The sequence below is a fragment of the Molothrus ater genome, chromosome 2 (assembly GCF_012460135.2).
Source record: "Molothrus ater isolate BHLD 08-10-18 breed brown headed cowbird chromosome 2, BPBGC_Mater_1.1, whole genome shotgun sequence".
Classification (NCBI taxonomy): Eukaryota; Metazoa; Chordata; class Aves; order Passeriformes; family Icteridae; genus Molothrus; species Molothrus ater.
Genome location: NC_050479.2, coordinates 66,724,061 through 66,745,043, shown reverse-complemented (window position 1 = coordinate 66,745,043; position 20,983 = coordinate 66,724,061). Strand labels below are relative to the sequence as shown.

The window sequence follows — 20,983 nt, the reverse complement described above, 5'->3', positions numbered from 1 at the left end:
TGAAGATGCAGGAAAGGTGGGTTTAGAAAATAACATTGAATTGATTTATTTTGAATTAATTCAGTTCAAGATGAAAATAGATTAATAAAAGGATATTCAAAAATGAGCTGAATCTTTAAGAAATGCTAAAGCAAATAGAAAACATTCATAAATTATCTAACAAAACAAATCTGTAGAAATTGGGGGATATTTAATACCAGTATTCAATATATTGAACTACCAAAATAATTTATTGTATAGTAATACAAAGCGACTACTGGAATAAATCTACTGAGATGTACTTCAATAGCCTAAGCAAAATATGTCAATGCATTCCTCTTTTGTCTTCAGTTTAAGAAGGAAACTAAGATCAACAGGATGGCATAAAGTTTATCATGATACCAAAGGTTTATCCTTAGGGTATAACAACTGGAATATCTCATGAAATATAATTTTCACCTGAAACAGTGTGATTAGTCATTCATTCAGAGCCATTATGTTCTCAGAGAGCATATGTTATTGTTTTTCTCTTTTTTCTTGTCCAGTTTTTAGTATGAATTCTTGTTGGATAAAGCAAATGCTTAGTGCTTTCTTTGCTGGAAACTATCAAGTGTAAGATATACCTAAACTGGAGCTAGCCATAAGAACAAAAAATGTGTTTTAGGAGGTGGATACAGGTAGAAAAATGTGTGTATGTGTGGGGTAATTAATATCTAAAGTGGAGACACATAAATGCTATGAAATATGCAAACATATGAAACGGAGAATTATTTCTCAAGGAGCAAAGAGGGAAGGAACGTCAGAGGAAAGGAATCAGAGTGCAAAAATGCTTATTTAAGCAAGAGAGTATGAAAAGTTAGGGTGAAGTTGAGTATTCTCTGAGTTTGAATATCCCCACAAAGGGAAGTAGCAAACTCCTTATTTGTAAACCTTTTTTTTTTTCAAAGTAGACTGGCAAAGCACTGGCAAGGCCCATTGATTTGCAGAGTCTGTGCTTCTTAGCGATCAATCAAGAATGAGTATAGCAGCTAATTGTTGCTGTTGTTTGTTCCTTAAGATCTTAATGAACTTCATTTCTCAATGCCATTACATCAGGGCCAACTTTTCCCTAAGGCTTTGAAGTTCATTCTGCAAAATGATTGGGAAATGGACTATTATTAATACTACAAATACCTAATTTTTTCAGATTAGTTGTGCTGCTGCTTAGAATGCCTTGCAGGCTTTTCAAACACTTGAATCAAGTTTTCAGGGACTTGAAAAGCAGTGAGGTTTGGGGAACTACCAAGAAACCCCCTGAAAATTTCTAGCCATTTTTGTCACTCTCCTAAGAGCAGCATCCACTGTCTTGCACAACAGAAAAGGTTCAGCTCTGAGAGTGTGAATCATTCAAAAACTAGTGGTCAGCTGTCTGGCAACGTCTAGTATTTATCCAGCAGTCCTGTTAGAAGGGAGAGAATGTGCAAAAGAGAAGATGTGTACATGTTGTGTGTGAGTACAGAATCTGGAGGCATGCTCTCTGTTAAAGTGTTCTGTACACTTTTGTAGCTTCTTCTGGCTCCGCGTCTAGCTATACACGGGGGGAAAGGCAGTGTAGATTTCCTTATGATATACATGCTGTAAATTCTTTCACCATCCTAAAGAATTTTTAAGTCTTTATGGTAAATATTTAGTGCATGGAATAGAGGTAATACATCAAAGTAGCAAACTTTGAAAACTGTTAAGACTAGCAAGTGTTCATTATTCATATATTCCTTATCATACATTTGAAATTCATCTGAGCTGCTTTAAGTGCATTTATCTCTGATCTTACTAATCTCATTAATTATTGTGGCACAGGTTATGAAATAATTTTAAAACAGCATGTGAAACGAATTAATCTGAAATTCTTCATTGCTGTGTGTTGTAAGATGGCCACAATTTTTGGTCTCACGCACTGTATTAAATAATTATATGAAATATCTTCATTCTTTACTAACAAGGTCTAATTAAAAATAAAAAAGGGTTTTTTTGGAAAGCAAAATCTGGAGGGTTTTTTACATTACTGTTACTGTTTAAGAAAGAGGACTATAAGGTACATTATTTTCAAGTGCTTCAGTAAGTGCTGAAGTAGGTCAATTTTAACTAATGAACTGAGATTTTTGAGTACTGCAGATGCTTTCCACAACTGTTCTTTTACAGCCTCAGTGTTGTCTGAAAAAATTATGAAAAAATATCCAAACCACTTTCACAGAATTTGGCATTAAAATTTAAAAACCAAATACCTGAAATTTGCAAAAGAATTTGTGTCTCTTTAGGAAGCTACATTTCTGTCTGTCCAGCTCCTTTCCTCCCATGCTCATTTCCTCCCTGGCATTCTCTCTCTGTTTCTCCCTTTCTTTTCCCTCCTTCCCTTTCCCCTTTAAATATGTGTAATCTCTTCTGGGACTGAATTATTTCACACTGAGCTAATGAAAATAGGGCTGTGGCAGTAGCTTAATCAGCCTGAAAACAAGCTGTAATTCTGGCATCTCGAATTGTGGCAAAAAGTAGACCACCTTTGAAAAATGAAGTGTATGATAGATTATTGCTCAATAAAGGATTAGAGATTTACTTAGACCATGTTGTTCCTTACTCTCAGGTTGTTTTGGTTCATTTTCAAGAAACTCATTCACCTACAGTGGATGAAACAGAATTAATACAGTATGTGCTGTGTTAGAGTGGTAACACACAAGGGAGAGCCTGGATAACACAGTTTATTTTATTGTGTCTCCCTTTATCAACATCGACCTTCTCTCGAGATAATCAGTACAAGCTGGAGGAAGAATGAACGTTCACGGGGTGACCTTTGAGGAAGCAAGTCACCCGGAAATGACCATAACTTGGCCAGTCAGCTTGCACATTTTTTCCTTTCTAACCCCCCCTCCCCCTCCCCCCTCCCCCCTCCAGTTTTTCGTAACATTGACTTCCCCAGAACCTCCTGTTCAGATGCTAATCTTTCCTAATACCTCTCAAACTTGTTATATTACTTTTTGAATATTCTGTTTAGAAGTTAGAAAGGTAGCTCTGACAAAATGTCAGTGAAGTGCCTTAGTGTGAAATGGAGGAACTCATGACTGACTCATTGACCAGTACTAGACTCTTGTGGAATTAATGGATGCCAGGGGATCAACCTTTTGGGAGGAAAAGAAAGAAAGAAAAAGAAATGGAAGCTTTAAAACCTTGAAGTGAATTATACTAGAAAAGTGAAAACGTCTGGGTTGAATTTGATTTCATTGGGAGGCCATAAAATGGCATACCCTTAGCAAAACATATTAAACAGAAATGTCAGATTTGATGCAAGTGGTGTACAATTATAATAGTGTTAATAGCAGTCCTCTATCACCTGAAGACATATTTTTAAAGTTTAATTTCTCAGCAGTTTGGATTTGTCACAGGCTTGTAAATTAGAAAATGCATTTGGGGGATGTTTTCTTATATGAAAACACAAGGCATATAATACTGTTAACTATACCTTGGGGTTTTAGTATAGCTATTAAAATAAACAAGAGATCACATTTACAGACAAGAAATGTCTGTTATAATATTAATTTTGCTTTTTTTTATACACCCTTCAATAGCTTTACTGCATCGTTCTTCGTGTGAGAAGAGCCAAGCTTCTTGGGCGGTTTGAAAGGCAGCTGACAATTAAATGATGGAAAGCTAACCTGTCTTATTAGAAGTGTGAATGAAAGGGGAGCAGAGGAGGTTACCAGCTGATGAAATGTCAAGGACAACTAGACAGAAATTACTGCAAATAGGTTTAGATCACAAAATCCCTATTTTTATTAACTCTTTGAACTCTAGATATTTCTTGTGGTAAGAAATTACCCATGACAGGTAATGTATTCAGAAAGATTTATTTAGAAATTTCAATGTCGTTTGGCAAGAGCAATGAAGCCAAGAACATTTACTGATTAGTTTCAGTTAATGCAAAATTATAGGTCAGCTGAGTTGCATGCAATAACATACGCATTTAAAATGCGTAATTGGTCTGTGAATACTTAAAAAATTCCAGACTTTTAAAAGTTGGGTTTTCTGTGCATTTTTTTCTTTACATTCCCTCATTTTATGCCTGCTAAATGATGTAACTTGTCAGGAAGCTGTTTTATGGGTTTGTTTGTTTTGATATTTTCCTTCATGTCTTGATTTGCACTGGCTGACACAATGTGTGTATTGTAGGAAAAAAATATTTTGAGATTTATCTTTCATGAACATTTGTAGCTTGAGACCTAAATTTCTCAAAGTCATGGTAGCTTCAAACTAGCATTTCTTTGCACAGATCTGGCTTTACATTTGCCTTTTACCACTAGTGCCACTGAAGGTGCAATAGGATTTTTGAGAAACCCCTTATCAACTATTTTGTCTGTCAAGCAGAAAGCAGATTTGGAGACAGAAGGTCCTCTGTGTCCTATCCCTTGACGTAAATACTATCTATGAGATACATTTTCCCCCTGCTAATTTTTGAGTCTCCTTGTCCCTATCTTCAGGGTGAATTTAACAATGACACTTCTGAAGTATGAAACTGGTGATTTGTAAAAAGCTGTGTTGTATGACAAATTACACTCTGCTCTGAAGTGAATGAAAAATAGCAGATGCTGTCAGAAAAGTATGTGATCTCCATCCCCAATGTAAAGACTACAGAGGTTGACAAAAACATTTATTTTGGCTTCTGTGTGATGAACATGTGACAAAATATGATATGTCCAAAGTATATAAAGAAGTAAATTAAGTTATGGACTGTTTAGCAATAAATCTGCTAGCTTATTTAGGAAGGTTAGAGGAATATTTTGCATTTCTGTAACAAAAACAATGGAGCAATACATCATTATCCTTAATTTAGACTTTTAGGAGCTTGAAGGCTGTAAATCTGGTAAATAATGCTTTTCAAACATGCAATAAACAATGCAAAGACAAAACAGTAATTTATTCTCAGTATCTGGGATGGATGATAGCTAGGATGAGGGAAGATTTACTTAGATTGCATAATGAAGGATTCAGGGCAGTTACTAAGTAAAACTCCCCAGATAAAGAACACTGGAGACCAGTTGATGGAAGAATTGTGGAATTGCTCTCACTCAAATTCTGGGACAACAGGGTAGACAGATATCTTGCAGGATAGCTGTCATAGCTGAACCTCATCTGGAATGGAGGAATGGACACGGTCACCTCTCTGAATAGCACCCTGAAACTGCTATTTTTTGAGGTATTGTTTCCTGTCCATAACAGAAAAAGCACCAAAAGAGCGCCTCTCTCAAGTCATAATCTTTATTAGAATATGAACTGGCACATGACCATTTGTGAAACAAATTAAAAACAAACTCTAGATGAGAAAATGTTAATAGGTTTTGAAAATAGTCCTTGCTAGTGTTATATTTTCCTGCATTCTTTTGTACATTCTTGCAACTTTCAGTGGCTTCTTAGTTAACATGATTCTCTCTGGGCCCCAGTTGTCATCTTGTCGTCTCCTCTGAGGTTCACTGCTGTCTGTTTCTTTTCCCAGAAAGCTCCTGGGCTCCATCCTTTCTGCCTCACTGTCCTTGCTAATCCTTCCTCTCTCTGCCTCTCCCAGTTTATACTTCTCTTAGTGAAACATGCTCAGTGGCCCTGGGGAAGAGGATATTTGCCCTTCTATGCCCAGCCACTGCCTGCCTTTGGCATGAGATAGAAGAGACAGCTTCTTCAATTTCTTACAGCAGAATAAACAATGTACACATAAACCCCAAAATTTTATCAACCATCTCTAGCTTGGTTGTATTTTCTATGCATCTAAGTAGCTAAATACATGAATCTGAAGTTCATGCATACAGGGTGCCCCAGGCTTTCATACTGGGCCTGTGTTTTAGTATATACTAATTCATCCTCTAGAAATGAGAAGGGGATATGTTTATCTGAGCTATTTTTAAGCGCTGTGGTTTCTTAGTCTAGTAAGCAGTGGAGATGGCAAAATTACAAGAGGAGCATCAAATGCTATAAAAGAAAACTGAATGGTTAATACAAAGTATGGGAAATATGCAAGTATCTGGGAAAGGTCACATGCAACATGGCTCACATTTCAAGAAAAATTTCAATTCATGCTAAATAGCACTCAAATAAGCACTGTAATTGTGGGCTGCACTAAAAATAACATTGAAGAGAATGCTGAGACTATAACAGAGTGGGTTAGTTAATCCTTTTTAAATACCATGTTTAGGTATTTTTATTTTGACTGAAAAAAACCCCAACAAAACAACCTACCGGGAGATGTGTAACTGAAATGATTAGGATTCTAGGGAGAGTGTTATTTGAAGAGGATTCAGAAGTCTGGCACTGGTTAACTTCCAGAGCACAGGAATAAGACAGCTCAAACTAAACATACACAACACAATAAATCTTATAAAGAAAGTTAATCACATACTTTTGTTTATTCTATTTCTATTTATGTTTTCTGCTATTCCAGACAAGGGAACATTAAATTACCCTGAAAGCAAAGAGCAGCAAAGATAAACTTACTAAATAGAAATACCTTTAAAAATACTCAGTGACTTAAATCCCTTTGTTTCAAGATACCCCCACAGACAAAAGGTTAGTAGAATTCAGTTAAACACTAGATATGTCTCTGGGTTGCACAAATCTTTCAGGTATGTGTAGATGTAAAAGTCCACAGTTACATGCTATGACATTTAAAACTGAAAAAGGAAATTTAACAAATAACTTTTCTTTAATGGAATTGAAGGACTTGGTTGCTGTGACATTGAAGGTTAGTATGCCACCACATTGAATAAAAATTGATAGTATTTGCAACCAGTGCTATGTGCTTCAAGACTTTTATACAAGGTAGAAACAAACTTTGCTAACTTTTTCCTTAATAAATTCTGCTTCATTTGAATATTTGCTTTAAGAATAATTTTGACTTTTTGATATTTCTGAGGTCCTTATGAATTTTTCCCTTTTTTTAAGGCAATGCACTTAGTTTGTCAGTGATTTTTGTGGTACTATATGTTGGGTTGTGAGTCCTGGGTTAGTGATTTGTTGAAGTCCTGAAAGATTTCTGTATAGTTTTCTCCAGCTCTGAGGACCATTAATTCTATTTTGGGCTCCATTAGAGAAAACCAAAGGGCTTTCTTTGGAACCTGAGATTTAGTGAATCATGTTTTGGGGGAATGGGGGAAGAGTGCTTTTAAGAAATACTCTGTATAAATTAGGGGTGTCTATAATAAAACTTAAGATAGGCATTAAATGAATCTTTCTTCTTTTAACATTATAGGATATTCAGGATTTCTCTCATTTTGACTTTGCTCTGGCTGCTGTTTTATTATGTACTACATCTAATAATTTAATTCTTTCTTTTCTGTTTGGAATTGTAGCTTGTTTCATGATGAGTTATTCAGGTTCAGGCATGTCTACTTGGCTAATATTTTATAGAAGTTAGATAGTGATTGGATTTGCATTTTAGTCTAACCTATATTAGTATATGATGATGTAAAGAAGTAATTAAATTGCCTTCCTAAACATACTTAAAATTGTAACGAATACACTTTTTAAAAAATTACTTTATAAATTTGAAAGGTTGCTTTAACTGCTCTATTCTCTGTGGAGTTGCAGATCAGATTTAATTAGATAAGTTTGTGTCTGCAGTAGGGCTTTTTTGCTTCTCATATCTGCAGCTTTTGAAAGGACCACAAAGAGACTCAGATTTCAGGTGCTGTGTCATCAGTTTTTATCATGTTACCCAGCTAAATGCCTGAATGCTTTTAACAATGTAATTTGGTGAATTTAATCCATATCTGGATATTAGAGAAGAGATAGTGAGCTTTAAAGCTTTTTTGTTTTACTGCAGTTCAAGACTTAATGCTAAAATAACAGGAGCAAACAGTAATATTCATTATGTCAAAATGGATTCCTGTTTAGCTATTCTGGAAATTGGGAAAACTTCACACTCTAAGTTACTTATTGTTTATTATATGTTGCAGTTATTGATCTTTCACTTTTTAATATCTGTCTGAAGGGCATTTGTTGTGCTGATATTTTTCCCTCTGTCTATTCTTGAATTTTTCTTACAGTAGAAAAAGATCTTCACCATGTATTATTTTTCATTATAATGGTAATCAACTTACCACCTTTTCTTATGCAATTAAAGAATTAAAGGAAGGAAAATCAAGACACTGTCATATCTGCAAATTTTCCCCTTTTTACATATTTTTGTTAAATAGTAATTTAAAAATCCAATATATTTTCATATTGAAGGCTTAGCATAAATTTTCTTGTAGCTATTATTCTGAAGAAGTCTCCTTTACTCATATGCACTGCCTTGCCTAAAGTTGTGCTTTTCATAAAAACAGATATGGGAAAAACAAAGTCTGAATATTTCATTATGCGGAATACATTTGACTGTAAGTCAAAGAAAGCAGGATATAAAATTTCTTTTAAAAGGTGCACAGAACATAAAAAAACCCAGGTATGCTTTAATATGTAGTACAAGAGAGCCTGATTCTCAGAGTACAATTTAGCATCTCTGTTAAATGTGAAGTCTCATTGTGTGTTTTCTCCCTGTTAGGAGTTAATTCCAGAATTTTACTACCTACCTGAGATGTTTGTCAACAGTAATGGCTACAATCTAGGAGTCAGGGAAGATGAAATTGTTGTGAATGACGTTGATCTCCCTCCCTGGGCCAAGAAACCTGAAGACTTTGTCCGTATCAACAGGATGGTAAGCTGTACTTTAATTTAGTCTAAGGGGTTCTGTATTTTAGTCAGCTAACCTAGTTCTGTTTTTCATCTCTTTAGAAATAGATTTAGAGAAATAAAATAAAAAAGCAAAGAATTTGCATTCTGTCTTGCTTGACAGAACCCTTTATTTTATAGTAGATTTTCCTTCCATGTGCCCAAATTATGGAAAGTTAAATTCAGTTATTTACTCTCTCATGAAAAAGCATCAGACGTGCATGAGCCTGGCAATACAAGATAGCCTGAAAAATTTATGTCTGTTCCTCCTCACCATCTTCTACATCAAAAAATAAAAGAATATTATAAATGCTGATATCTTGCAAGCCATCTTGTAGTTGTTATTCACCTAAAGATGTGCACTACCTGTTCATCAAGATGAACTGGAAATGTAGAAATGTGAACATAAGCAAACAACTGCAGTCTTTGAAGAAATTCTGCAAAATAACTACTCTGATGTATATCATCATGTGCCCTCCAGAATTTAAGCAGTAGAACATTTCTGGTGTATATTTTTTCTTTAATTTTGATAGACATTTTATTATTGATAAAGTTAATGCATGTGTATGCCTTTAGTAGTTTTTAGGAACAGCAGGGTATATTCAGGCGCTTTGGCCAGCAGTACTTCAATTTATTGTATTATTCTGGAAATAGTTCTTCTGTAAAATGCATATTGGTTGTCTTTCTTAAAGAGTCAGGACTGTGATTTCAGTAAGCTGTGGTTTTCCATAGGGTTGCAGAACTGTTCAGTTTATGCATTATTCCCAGTAGTGCTTTTGTGGTAGCATTGCAAATCTATCAATGTGTTGAATTGTTTGGGGTTTTTTTCTGATCAGTTTGGTAACTTAATATTAAGAACTGTCTATTTAAAGAAAATTGTTCTTTGGAAGTTGATAGAAAAAATAGCTCTATTAAGTTCAGAAGAATTGAAGAATATTATAAAACAAAACCTATTCCTAGATGTAGATGATTTAGAAGTGTCCTCCATTTAGAAGAATAAGTGGTTTGACATATGTACATCAGTCTCCAAAGGAAGTGATGGCAACCTCATCACTTGAGACTTATGAAATGTACTACACAAACCAGGAGAAATGTATTCTCTCATTGACAGATTAGTCTGTCATTGACAGGAAGAAGCTGAAGAACCTTTCTTGGCCAATTTCTCTTATAACAGATATATTGGAAAATTATTATTAAAAACAAGTAATTGTCTCAGCTGCTGAAAATAAATTCAAGTGCAATTTTACTAGAGGGAGGTGTACTGAAAGGATTGCTGGAGTACATTAGAATTCCCAAGTGTGGGATGTGCAGTCACAGGCTGGTGTCTCTGGAGTGCCTGTGTCGCTGCACAGAGCCCTTTTCGGGTTGTAGTTGTGGGTAAACCCAAACTGAGCCCAGGTGTAAGCACACTGAAGTTGACCTACAGGTTTAGTTTTGACATCTGAAAGAACCAAAGTGTGATTCCTTGGTGAAAACAGAGAAGCAAGCTGCCACCTATTGGGGGATATAATGAGAGATGCATAGTAAGGACTCCCATTCTTAAATTTTTTAAGAATCTTCCTTTTATATTAAATTGTACTTCATTAATATTTTCTTTCCACAATGTTGGAATTATTACTAGGAGGATAAAAGGTACTATGTGATAGGAGATCACCTGGAAAAAAAGCTTAAGCTTTATTTTATTTAATTTCCCTAGTGCAATTCCTGCTTTTTGGAAAGTAGCATAGCAGCTCTCCACATAAAATTTTTGTGCTGTTGAAGAAAACAGCTGGTTATATAAATTTAGGGTATAGCATTTAAGCCTCATTAGGGCTATAGGACTTGATAGTGAGATAATGACTGATTCCACATGTGTGTAAGTATGCTCAGACTGCCAGGAGACAGACAAACTGATGTTAAGACTAGAGTAGTATCATAATTACAGGCTTCAAATAATTGAGTACTTTACAGTTTCTAAAATCACTAATTATCACCCATTTGTATCAGACCCTCCCTCTACTGTTTTCCAGCCCTTTCCTCACAGATGTGAGCATTATGCCATTCTTGTACAGTATTGCCAGGAGGCAGTTTCTGCATGGCCTTTATTCATCCCATCATCTACTTTTTTGGCAAGAGCATGATCAGGAGCTAAAATTCATCTCTACACAGATACATGCTGTCTTCAAATGAGCAGTCAGAAACCTTGAAAATTATAATAAAGTTAGGAACTGCCTACAAAACAGTAGAAAGAGGCATAGATTTATTTGAATTAGATGCAGAACATAGACTGAAAATCACCTTGGGAGAAAAGAATAGAAGATAATAAGAAGCAGAAGTCTGGAAACAAAAACAGTACCAAAAATAGAGCAGTAGCAAGGTAGGGGTGACAATGAACAGCAATTAGATTAGATAAAATTCTGTAATTCTATATCCACCAGAAATAAGTGTATTTTGATGCCATCTATGGAGAATCATTACATCACAGAGGATATAAGCAGTCGTACCTATCTATGGTCCTTTTGAGACTGCACCTGGAATATTGGATTCACTTCTGGGTGACTAGAAAACAGAAGCATTCACATTTGGATGGAGTTCAGAGGATAAAAGCAAAGTGAATAACTTTGGGAGTTTAAAGAGCATGATATATGCATAATATTTTACAAAGCTTATTATGAAGAGCAAGTAGCTAAAGAAGGATAATCCTTTTCATGAAAATGCAGATAGTATGTATAGTAAGAAGTAATGGAATTACAGTTTCAAAATGTAATCATTTGAATGTGTTATAATTTTTAGAAAAACTTCCTCATGTAGGGTTTTATTAACACACACAACAAACTGCCAGTACCCCATTTTTTTGTCTCTGGAATGAAACTAGTCAAAGGAACAAATACAAAAGGGATTGGAAAGTTTGACATTCACTACCTAATGTCTGATTCCATTATTTGAACTGGCCAGCAGATGTATTATTCAGATAGGTCATCCCCAGGCCAGGCTTTGGCTGTTACATTTTTTTCTTGCGGAAAAAAATAGCCTGGGTGTGATGCTCATGTGTAAAACACAGCAAGCTTGTGCAAGCCTGGGATTTCTACAGCAACTTAGCAATGCAAGTAGAGAATATGTTTACAGAAAACTAAGGAATGTTTCAAGTAAGAGTTTTCCTGATCCCTTATCTATTAAAATCAGCGGTAGTAATTTCATTTCAGTGGGAAGAATCCTATGTGGTAGTGCCTAACATTACAGTGGGATCTTTTTTCCCTAGGTGATGCTGTTTTCTTTTGTTCTTTTTTTTTTTTTTGGTGCTTTCTGCAGGCATATATTATGTGTAATTTTATGTGGGAGTAAATAAAAATCCTTATATACTACTTGCACATTTATGAATGTAAGCATTTTCTTTAAATAACAGCAAGAATGTAATCATTTCATCCTGATACTTACCAAAGAAAAAACAGAATAGCCTAGGAAACATCACAGAGGCACAGTGACATAAATCAGCACAATTTAACCAATTGGTTAATGAGCTTTACTAAAATTCTGTGCAAATTAATAAATAGCAGGCTAGGATTTTTTATTGTATGATTAGATTGTTCAGGTGGTTGTTTTACACTTCAGACTAAACGGGGAAGTGGAAATGGTTTTCCCTCAAAAGAGATTCCTTTAAACTTGTGAAAATTAGACTTATTAAAAAGCCTGGAAAAGACAGTCAAGTTACTTTCAAGCCCTATTACAGTACCTTCAACATTCGATTTATACATCAGGGATTGTTGTAGCAGTTTTATTTATCCTTCCAAAGCTAGACTGATTACGTTGGAGTTACACATGAAACATTAATAAAGCACTATGTTCAATGCTAACATGATTATGGTCTGACCTCAGCAACGGTACAAAGGACAGAGGCAGAAAGTGTCCCTGATAACATTACCCTAATGCTGGGCTCATCAATCATAATCTTCCAGTTTACCAGGGAGAAAAAAATCCACACATAGAACCTTCCACAGATGTGCATCTGCAGTCCTACTCAGCCTCTCAGTCCCCACAGACTCAGAGCAGTCCAAGAGCCAGAAATAGAACAGACTCAGTCAGTAAGTCAAGCATGTTAAATCAAGGCAGGGAACACCACTGTGAAACACTGAAGCACAGCTTTTATAATAAGCATTCTTTAGTTTTGAAACAAAAGATGCAAGATTGTGTAATTCAAAGTTAATTATAATGATATTTTAATTATGGCTTATGCACATATTAAATTACAAATTGCAGTGCTGAGAAAAATGTGTTCATGATAAATTATGTTTTTGAAAGACTAAACCATGTCTTGTTTTTGTTATACATATTTTGTTCCTATTACATAACTGTTACTAAGATTGAATTTTCTTTCTCTCTCTGAAATGATTTATTTGCACTCTTCTGCTGCCAATTGCATTTTTGTACCATTCCCTGGCTATTCAGAAGCATGCATAGTATTTCATAATTAAAAAGCTTCTTGAATACTCATTACAAATATCTAGTGTGAAATCTCTGTGCTATGAAAATCAGGAAGATCTTTTCCTCTTCCTTGAATTGTGATTCAGCAGCAATTGATATTTCTTTTCTACCAGATAAACAGTAGATAAGACTTGATATTACTTCCTCAAAAGTCACTTTGTTTTATTTTGTGTATTGCCAAGGTTATGCAAGTAAAACTTATTGAGGCAAAAGGGGTCTCGATCTACTTCAGATTTTTTAATTACTTTTAGCAGTGATTTTTTTTTTAATCTTGCTATACTGCTGAAGAATCTTACTTATATCATGAAGATGCTTACATAAAGGATCTGTTTCTCTGCAGACATCCCTGAATAACCCAAATCTGTATAGTGTACTTCGTCACTTCTATTAAAATATTACTTTGCTTAAAAGAACATAACTAATCTCAGATAGCAGTATTGCCTGAAATACTTGATGAGGAAAGTCAAGGATATCACTTTGATGAGTGCAAGGAGTAGTAACTGAGGAAGAAAAGTATTTAGCGGAGAGAATCTGCAATCGCTGCAGAGGACCATGGACATGAGGGGAGAGGAGAAACCCGGCTCATAGGCTGAAATGGCTGATGATCTGTTTTTGAGCAGATCTGTAAAATCAAACTATCTCAGAGTAATTATAAGAAAATATCTTTAAATGTATTACATATAATTTAATAGCAAGATGGAAAGCTTTTTGGAGAGACAGACAGCATATGGATATGGAGGGCAAGGCAGGAACTGCAGAAAGAGAAGGTGCAACCATGGTCCAGACAAGTGGCAGCATCAGGGTTTTCCACTTCTCTGGTGACAAAAAATACCTGGATAGATATTTTATAAATCCAGAACTTCTGATGTTTTACACAGCATATAGTCTGTATTACAATAAAAACCACTGCCTCCTACTGACATGCCAGTGAAAAATATCTTTAATATCAAATTACAATAAGCATAGGGGAAATTGTGTAGCATTCATAAAGGTCAGAGAAGAGCGATAGTAAGAAGTAATTTGGTTTAAAATAAATTTATTTAGTTTTTAAATCACTTTATTTAGTTTTAAAACCAACCTACTAATACCTCTTTCTATTTTACAGCAGCTACAGGTCAGATTTTGGAACATATGTGCATACACTTGCCTGTAACACAAAAAACCCACAAAAGATGTGTATACTAGATGTATAATAATGCTTGCAATTTACCTATTAACAATAAAAGTCACTCCACTGGAAACAATAACATGTTAAATACCTTTCTTAAAGCAAAACTCACGAAAAAAAAACTTGACTGGAATGTTGCTATTTGAAAATTAAGCCCAAATAATTGTTCAAACATGTTCATTTTGGGAGCGCTTGAATAAAACTCTGGTTTTTGTACATGTTAGTTATGATAGATAACAAGGTGGATGTTGGCTTATTTCTCTTAACTTTAAGAATCTTTAAAAACCATATTACAAATTATATAGATATTACATAATTATATAAGTAATAATTATTATTTTTAATGTTTCTATAGCTCATATTAAAAATATTCATAAAATTAAAGCCCTCAAAATAATTTAAATCCAAAATGCTGATTTTTATGGCCATCACCAGCCTATTTTAAGGATATTATTGTTGTCTTTTTCTGTATTTTTTTCCTACTGTACCTACAAATTATGTTTTATACAGAAAATTCCCTCACCCTATTCCCTACAGAGCATTGCATATTCTTGAGAAACCAAACGATGTACCGTTGACAGTGAACAGCTCATAAATTTTCAGGAGGCACTTACATGGAGTTGGAGTAGCCTGTGCATTAGAGCAAATTAGGGAGAGGATTCTGCAAGTATCGCATGAGTAGCGTTGCAGAAGTACTTGGAAGAAACCAGGTCAAACCTGATACAAAAAGCTTTCCCCGGACTAAAATAAATCCAGATTATAAAGCCTTGACCCACTGAGGGCAGGGTGAGACTTTGTAGCATTTTGGTGGCCCTTCCTTGAGGGCACGTTTCCTGTTTTTCATGCCTGCTGCTATACCCCACAGGATGTCCTGGCTGGGAGGCCGTGAACATCACACAGCATCCATTTCATCCTGCAGCTGGAGGCTGAGCAGTGCTAAGGCCCATGAAGAGCCCTTCTTCTTCACAGTTCAGGCTCCTCTCTCCACCTTTTACTCTTGTCCTTTCCCTAAATTCTGTACCAAACTTTGCAGCTTCCACTCTTCTGAAATATATAGCTCAAAATAATTATATTTTCTCAAAGTTTCTTCAAGAAACTAAGGTTCTTCCCCAAGGAATTAAGGACCATTATACCTGTAAACATAGTACAATAAATCTTTAAATAATTGGAGACAAATACATGATATGCAGCTGTTAAAAAGTAGATAATAAATTATTAAATAACTATTAATCCATGTGAAATATAAGTTCTCCAAACCTGCCAGGGTCAGTAAGACCTCTAGAATGAAAAGGTGCTGAGTAAGGGCTGGTCATGCAAGTGGAAACTGCCTTAGGGAAATAAAACATATGTGTTCAACTCTCTTAAGTCTTTTAACTTGAAAGGTCAAAAAAAGTGCAGTACCCCTCATGAGCAAGACTGATAAATTGGTCACAATGAACACGATACTCAGGGTACTTTTTACGTGACTCTTCAATGGCAATCTCTCTTCCCACACCTCTCAAGTGACTAGACTGAAAAATGGGGACTTGGGGAGCAAAGTCCCTCCCACTTTAAGAGAAAATCTAGTTGGTGGTCCCCTGAGGAACCTGAGCATGCATCTATGGCACCTGATGAATTGTATCCCAGAGTCCTGAGGGAATGACCTAGTTGTCAAGCCAGTCTCCATGAAATGTCATGGCAGTCAGAAGTCCCTGGTGATTGGAAAAAGGACAACATTGGTCCCATTTTAAAAAGGGTAGAAAGAAGGGCCCTGGGAACTACTGACCTCTTGCCTGGGAAGGCCATAGAATAGATCCTCCTAGAATCTGTGCTGACACATGGAGGGCAGGAAGATGATTCGGGACAGCCTACACAACTTCCCCAAGGGAAAGTCCTTCCTGACCAACCAAGTGGCTTTCCATGATGGAGTGACGGCATCAGTGGACAGGGAAGGGTTGCAGGTTTCATCTGTCTGGACTTGCTTTTAACATGGTCCCTTGCAACATCCTTCTCTCTAAACAGATGAGAGATGGATTTGATGGGTGGACTGTTCAGTAGACAAGGAATTGATTGGACAGTTGCATCAGCTTGGTGACATCAGTGACAAGTGGTGGTCTGCCCTGGGACCAGTACCATTTAATATTTTCAACGGTGACATAGACAGTAGGATCGAGTGCACCCTCAGCAGATTTGCAGATGGTACCAAGATGAGTGGTGTGGTTGGCACACCCTGAGGGCTGGGATATTGTCCAGAGGGACCAGAACAAGTAAAGGAAGCAGCCCATGGGAATCTCATGAGGTTCAACAAGACCAAGTACAAGGTGGTATGTCTGGGTCAAAGCAACCCCTAGTATCCACACAGTCTGGGGGACAACAGATGGAGAGCAGCCCTGCCAAAATGACATGGGGATGTTGGTGGATGAGAGACTGGACATGAGCCAATAAAGTCTCTTTGCAGGTTGGAAAGCCAACCTCATCCTGGACTGCATTAAAAGCACCATGAGCAGCAGGTCGAGGGAGTTGTTTCTGCCTTTGTGCTCTGCTCTGCTCTGGAGGGACCCCACCTGAAGTGCTGTATCCGGCTCTGGGGTCCTCAGGAAGGACATGGACATGTTAGAGTGGGTCCACAGGAAGGTCACAAAGAGGACCAGGGTCTGGATTATCTCTCTTATGAAGACAGGCTGAGACAGCTGGGATTGTCCAGCCTTGAGAAGACACTGGGGAGACCTTATTGTGGTCTTCCAGTACTTAAACAGTCTTATGAGAAAGCTGGGGACAAACTTTTAGCAGAACTTGTTGAGATACAGCAATGGGTAATGGCATTAAATTAAAAGAAAATAGATCAGACAAGATATAAGGAAGAATTTTTTTATCGTTTATAGGACGATGAAACACTGGAACAAGTTGCCCAGAGATGTGGTGAATGTCTCATCTCTGGGAGTATTCAAGGTCAGACAGGACAAGGCTCTAAGCAATCTGAATTAATTGAAGATGTCCCTGTTCATTGCAGTGGGGCTGAACTAAATGACCTTTTAAGGTCCCTTCTTACTCAAACTGTCCAATGGTTCCACATTTTTGTGATTCTAACACCAGTGAGAGGATATTAGATGAGAAAAGTGTGAAATACGCTCATTTAAACCAAGCATCGATTTTTTTCAAACATATTGTCTGATCTTTGAGTAATCAAAAGTTCTGCTGCTTTCCTGAAATGCTCTTAATATTCTAGGAAAAAATGCTAATTTTGACCAAAGAAATACCTATTTTTTTGTTAATTACATGTTAATAAACAAATAAAATAATAATAAATATATAGAGATCAAAAGAAAATATAAATATGCAGAATTCAGGTGCTCAAGAGAACTTTTAGGCTGATTGCTGCAAATGGATTTGAGGTGGATGCTAGAAAGATAACTGCTTTAAATTTTAAATTCTTAAAAATCTTTATTACATACAAAAGGAACATTAACAATTGAGCATTTAAAAGTAAGGAAATTCTTTATTGGTTGTTGCTATGGCATACTTAATTTTATCCTTGCATGCTAGCATCTTGCACTCTAAATGATGTAAACGTCCTATGGAAAATATTATATGGAATGATGTAGTTGCTGACTGTATCATTTTGTACATGCACAGTACAATATAATTAAGGACACGGCATTTTAAAATTATTTTTTGGGAGGCATGATTTGAAACTAAATAGTATTCATTTAATATTATTTAGTATTCAGCAATGTTAATGCTATTTTAATAATATTCCATTATGCATATGATGGCTTCTGATTTTGAAAAGGAAACAACAAAATTTTGTATGGTTGCCTTCAAGATTTCTTTATGGCTTTTTGTGGTATGCTGAACTTAAGCCCTTGAATACTGAGCTACATGTCAGCTCTTAAGCCTGAGCCTTCCCATCCATTTTCATCAGAGATAATAGTCACTGGTTTTGACAGAAAAGTGTCCAGTTTTCCACAAAAGCACAGAGAGTTCTTCTTCCATGAGGAGCATTACAGGGAAAATCTCTGAGGAATGGTTACATGATGACCCAGGCATGGTTTGCCTTGTCTGAGGCTAGTCCTGCTTGTGGGGTGAGAAGGGGGCTGCCACCAGTAAACAGGGCATGGCATGGTACTACAGCACCCGATGATTAGTTCTGAAGCAACTTCCTTTTAATGTAAATGAAAAAAATGAATAATATTTTCCCAAAGTTTATCAGCTTGTAAAATCTGAAATTTCTTCAGAAAGACATGAAGGTCTGTCCTAGCTGGGAAGTGTTCGTATTGAGTAGTGGCAGTGTGATAAAAACAATGGAGGAATTTCCATTTTAGATTTAAGACTAATTATAACTAGTTTGAAAATTAGCTGGAAGACTGCTTTTTTGAATTCTCTTTCCCATTTCCATCTTTTTTTTTTTTTTTGACAAATTAACTAGCCTAATTGAAAAGCCCAGAAATTATTAAAATACTTGCAGCTGGGAGAAACTCAGTAGCTGAGAAGAAAATTAGCATGATATAAAGGTAAAGGAGAAAGATACTATATTTTTCATGTTTCTCTCAATAGAATAAGTTAATTTTTTTTAATGTTTGAAAGATTTCAAATATATCAAATAAGCCTGAAGAGAAAATGTAGTGATGCCTGCTATGTTTTCTCAGTTACTTCCTAATCCTGAATTTCACTTGCAGGCCCTGGAAAGTGAGTTTGTATCATGTCAACTTCATCAGTGGATTGACCTTATATTTGGCTACAAGCAACGAGGACCAGAAGCCGTGCGTGCACTCAACGTTTTCCACTACCTAACATATGAAGGCTCTGTGAACCTGGACAGTATCACTGATCCTGTCCTCAGGGAGGTAGGTGTTTACTGTCATTTCATGCTAAAATCTGCTGTCATCTCACAAGAAATGGTACTTTTTCCATCTTTCATTGCTGAACAAAATGGATGTGTTTGACTTGATTCAGAACTTAGGCCCCAGGTGATTTCAGAAGCAAGTATGAATAAACTAGCAATGAAACAAATGAACCTAATAGATTTAATATTCAGTTATGGTGTAGGAAATTACATTGCAATGTATATTCTTTAATAGAGTGTCTGCTACATTTTATAATTTACTTGTATTAAGTTCACTTAGTAGAACTGAAAAACTGGAAAAAACCTGCATAGTAGTCATACAGAACAAAAATCTAACCTTTACAGGCAGATGATGTGTGATGATGTCAGAAAATGTGTCTGAGAAAGAATGTATTTTCTAGAGTGACTGCAGCAAATCTTTAAATTATTTTTAATCAAATGAAGTATAATCAAACTGTTATCAAAATAGAAAATGCTTTTTATTTGTTGTGTATTCAAGTACTTATGAATATATGCATATGAATTAAACATATATACTTTTGCAATATATACAAGTGAGTGTTTTAAATTAATCAGTAAATTTTAAAAGAAAATCGTTCTAGATATCCTGCTACATTTCCTTCCAGTGACTGTTTTCAATAAGACTAATAATTTTAATGATGGTTTTCTAGTACCTATTAATTTGCATGATGATTTTCTAGCAATATTCATTTGTTGGCTAAAACAATTGAAATTTGGTGGAAAGTGTGAGGAAGCAACAGCTGCTAGATGAGTACTGCTGTGATGAAGCTCTACACACAATCTTCCATTCCCCCAGATAGCTGCCATCTGCTGTATGCAAAACAGGAATAATGTACATTGCCAGGCAATGGGATTTTGTTTGTTTGTTTGTTTGTTTGTTTGTTTCCAATCTTGCAGACAGAAATCTACAGATTTCAGAAAGAAGTAGATTCCAGAAAGCATTCATTCAGCTAACTACTGAGTTTTGTCATGGGTTTTTTTTTTTTTTTTTTGGTTTTTTGTTTGGTTTGGTTTTGTTTTGTGTTTTGGTTTGATTTAGGGTTTTGGGATTTTTTTTCTTTTTGGTTGGTTGGTTGTTGTTTTTTTTTTTTTCACTAGTGCATTGCTGCATTCTGTTACATTTGGTGATTTTTTAGGAGCAGAACTAAAACACCATATAGACCCCAGGCTTCCTAGAACTGGATTTTCACTACACACACTGTAAAGCTTAGATTTTCTAAACAACTAATATTTTCTTATTCCAGTTTTAAGACTGGCCTCAATTGCTTTGACTCCCCCTGCCTCAAATATTTAATGTTGACATCTGTATAATAATTTTAAAACTTTGAGCATGAGAAGAGTCAGGCTCTTCTAGAGATAACAAGAAGCAATGTTTTTTAAAGTATAAAGCAGGTGTCCAGCACCATGAATACAAGGGATTTGCATGGCTTAGGGCCCTGATCTGCATGGGCAGACTCCTATGTCTTGACTTTTAGGGTCTACTCCCACAGGGCATCTTGTAGGATTGAGGTCTATCTGTCTGTTTGTGCACCTTATCTAACATCTTATGACATGATGAGACTCTTCAGCTCTCCTGGGGCTCTACTTGCTTGCATATCTTGTCATCAGAAATTTAAGAAAATTCATGGAGACATTTTTGTTCACTCACTTGTACATCTAACCCACGCCCTTTAAGTCAATAACATGTAGACATCTTCTTAGGCAATTTACACTGTAAATTTCTAAAAGCACAACTTAATCTTCATTGCAGTAAGTTAGATTTGTACATAAATTTCATTGATAGCAATGAGAAGGAAAAATTACCAGAAAAAATAAAT

At 35.8% G+C, this 20,983-nt stretch overlaps 1 protein-coding gene across 5 annotated transcripts in view; it reads left to right on the top strand.

Annotated features, from left to right (window-relative positions):
• Positions 1–20,983, top strand: part of NBEA (neurobeachin) — a 458,173-nt gene that overhangs the window by 393,229 nt on the left and 43,961 nt on the right. For all 5 annotated transcript variants that reach the window (XM_054514098.1, XM_036391661.2, XM_036391637.2 and 2 more), the window contains 2 exons: positions 8,531–8,683; positions 18,979–19,146. In XM_054514098.1, coding sequence (XP_054370073.1) covers positions 8,531–8,683; positions 18,979–19,146 — 321 coding nt within the window. The remainder of the gene's footprint in view (positions 1–8,530; positions 8,684–18,978; positions 19,147–20,983) is intronic.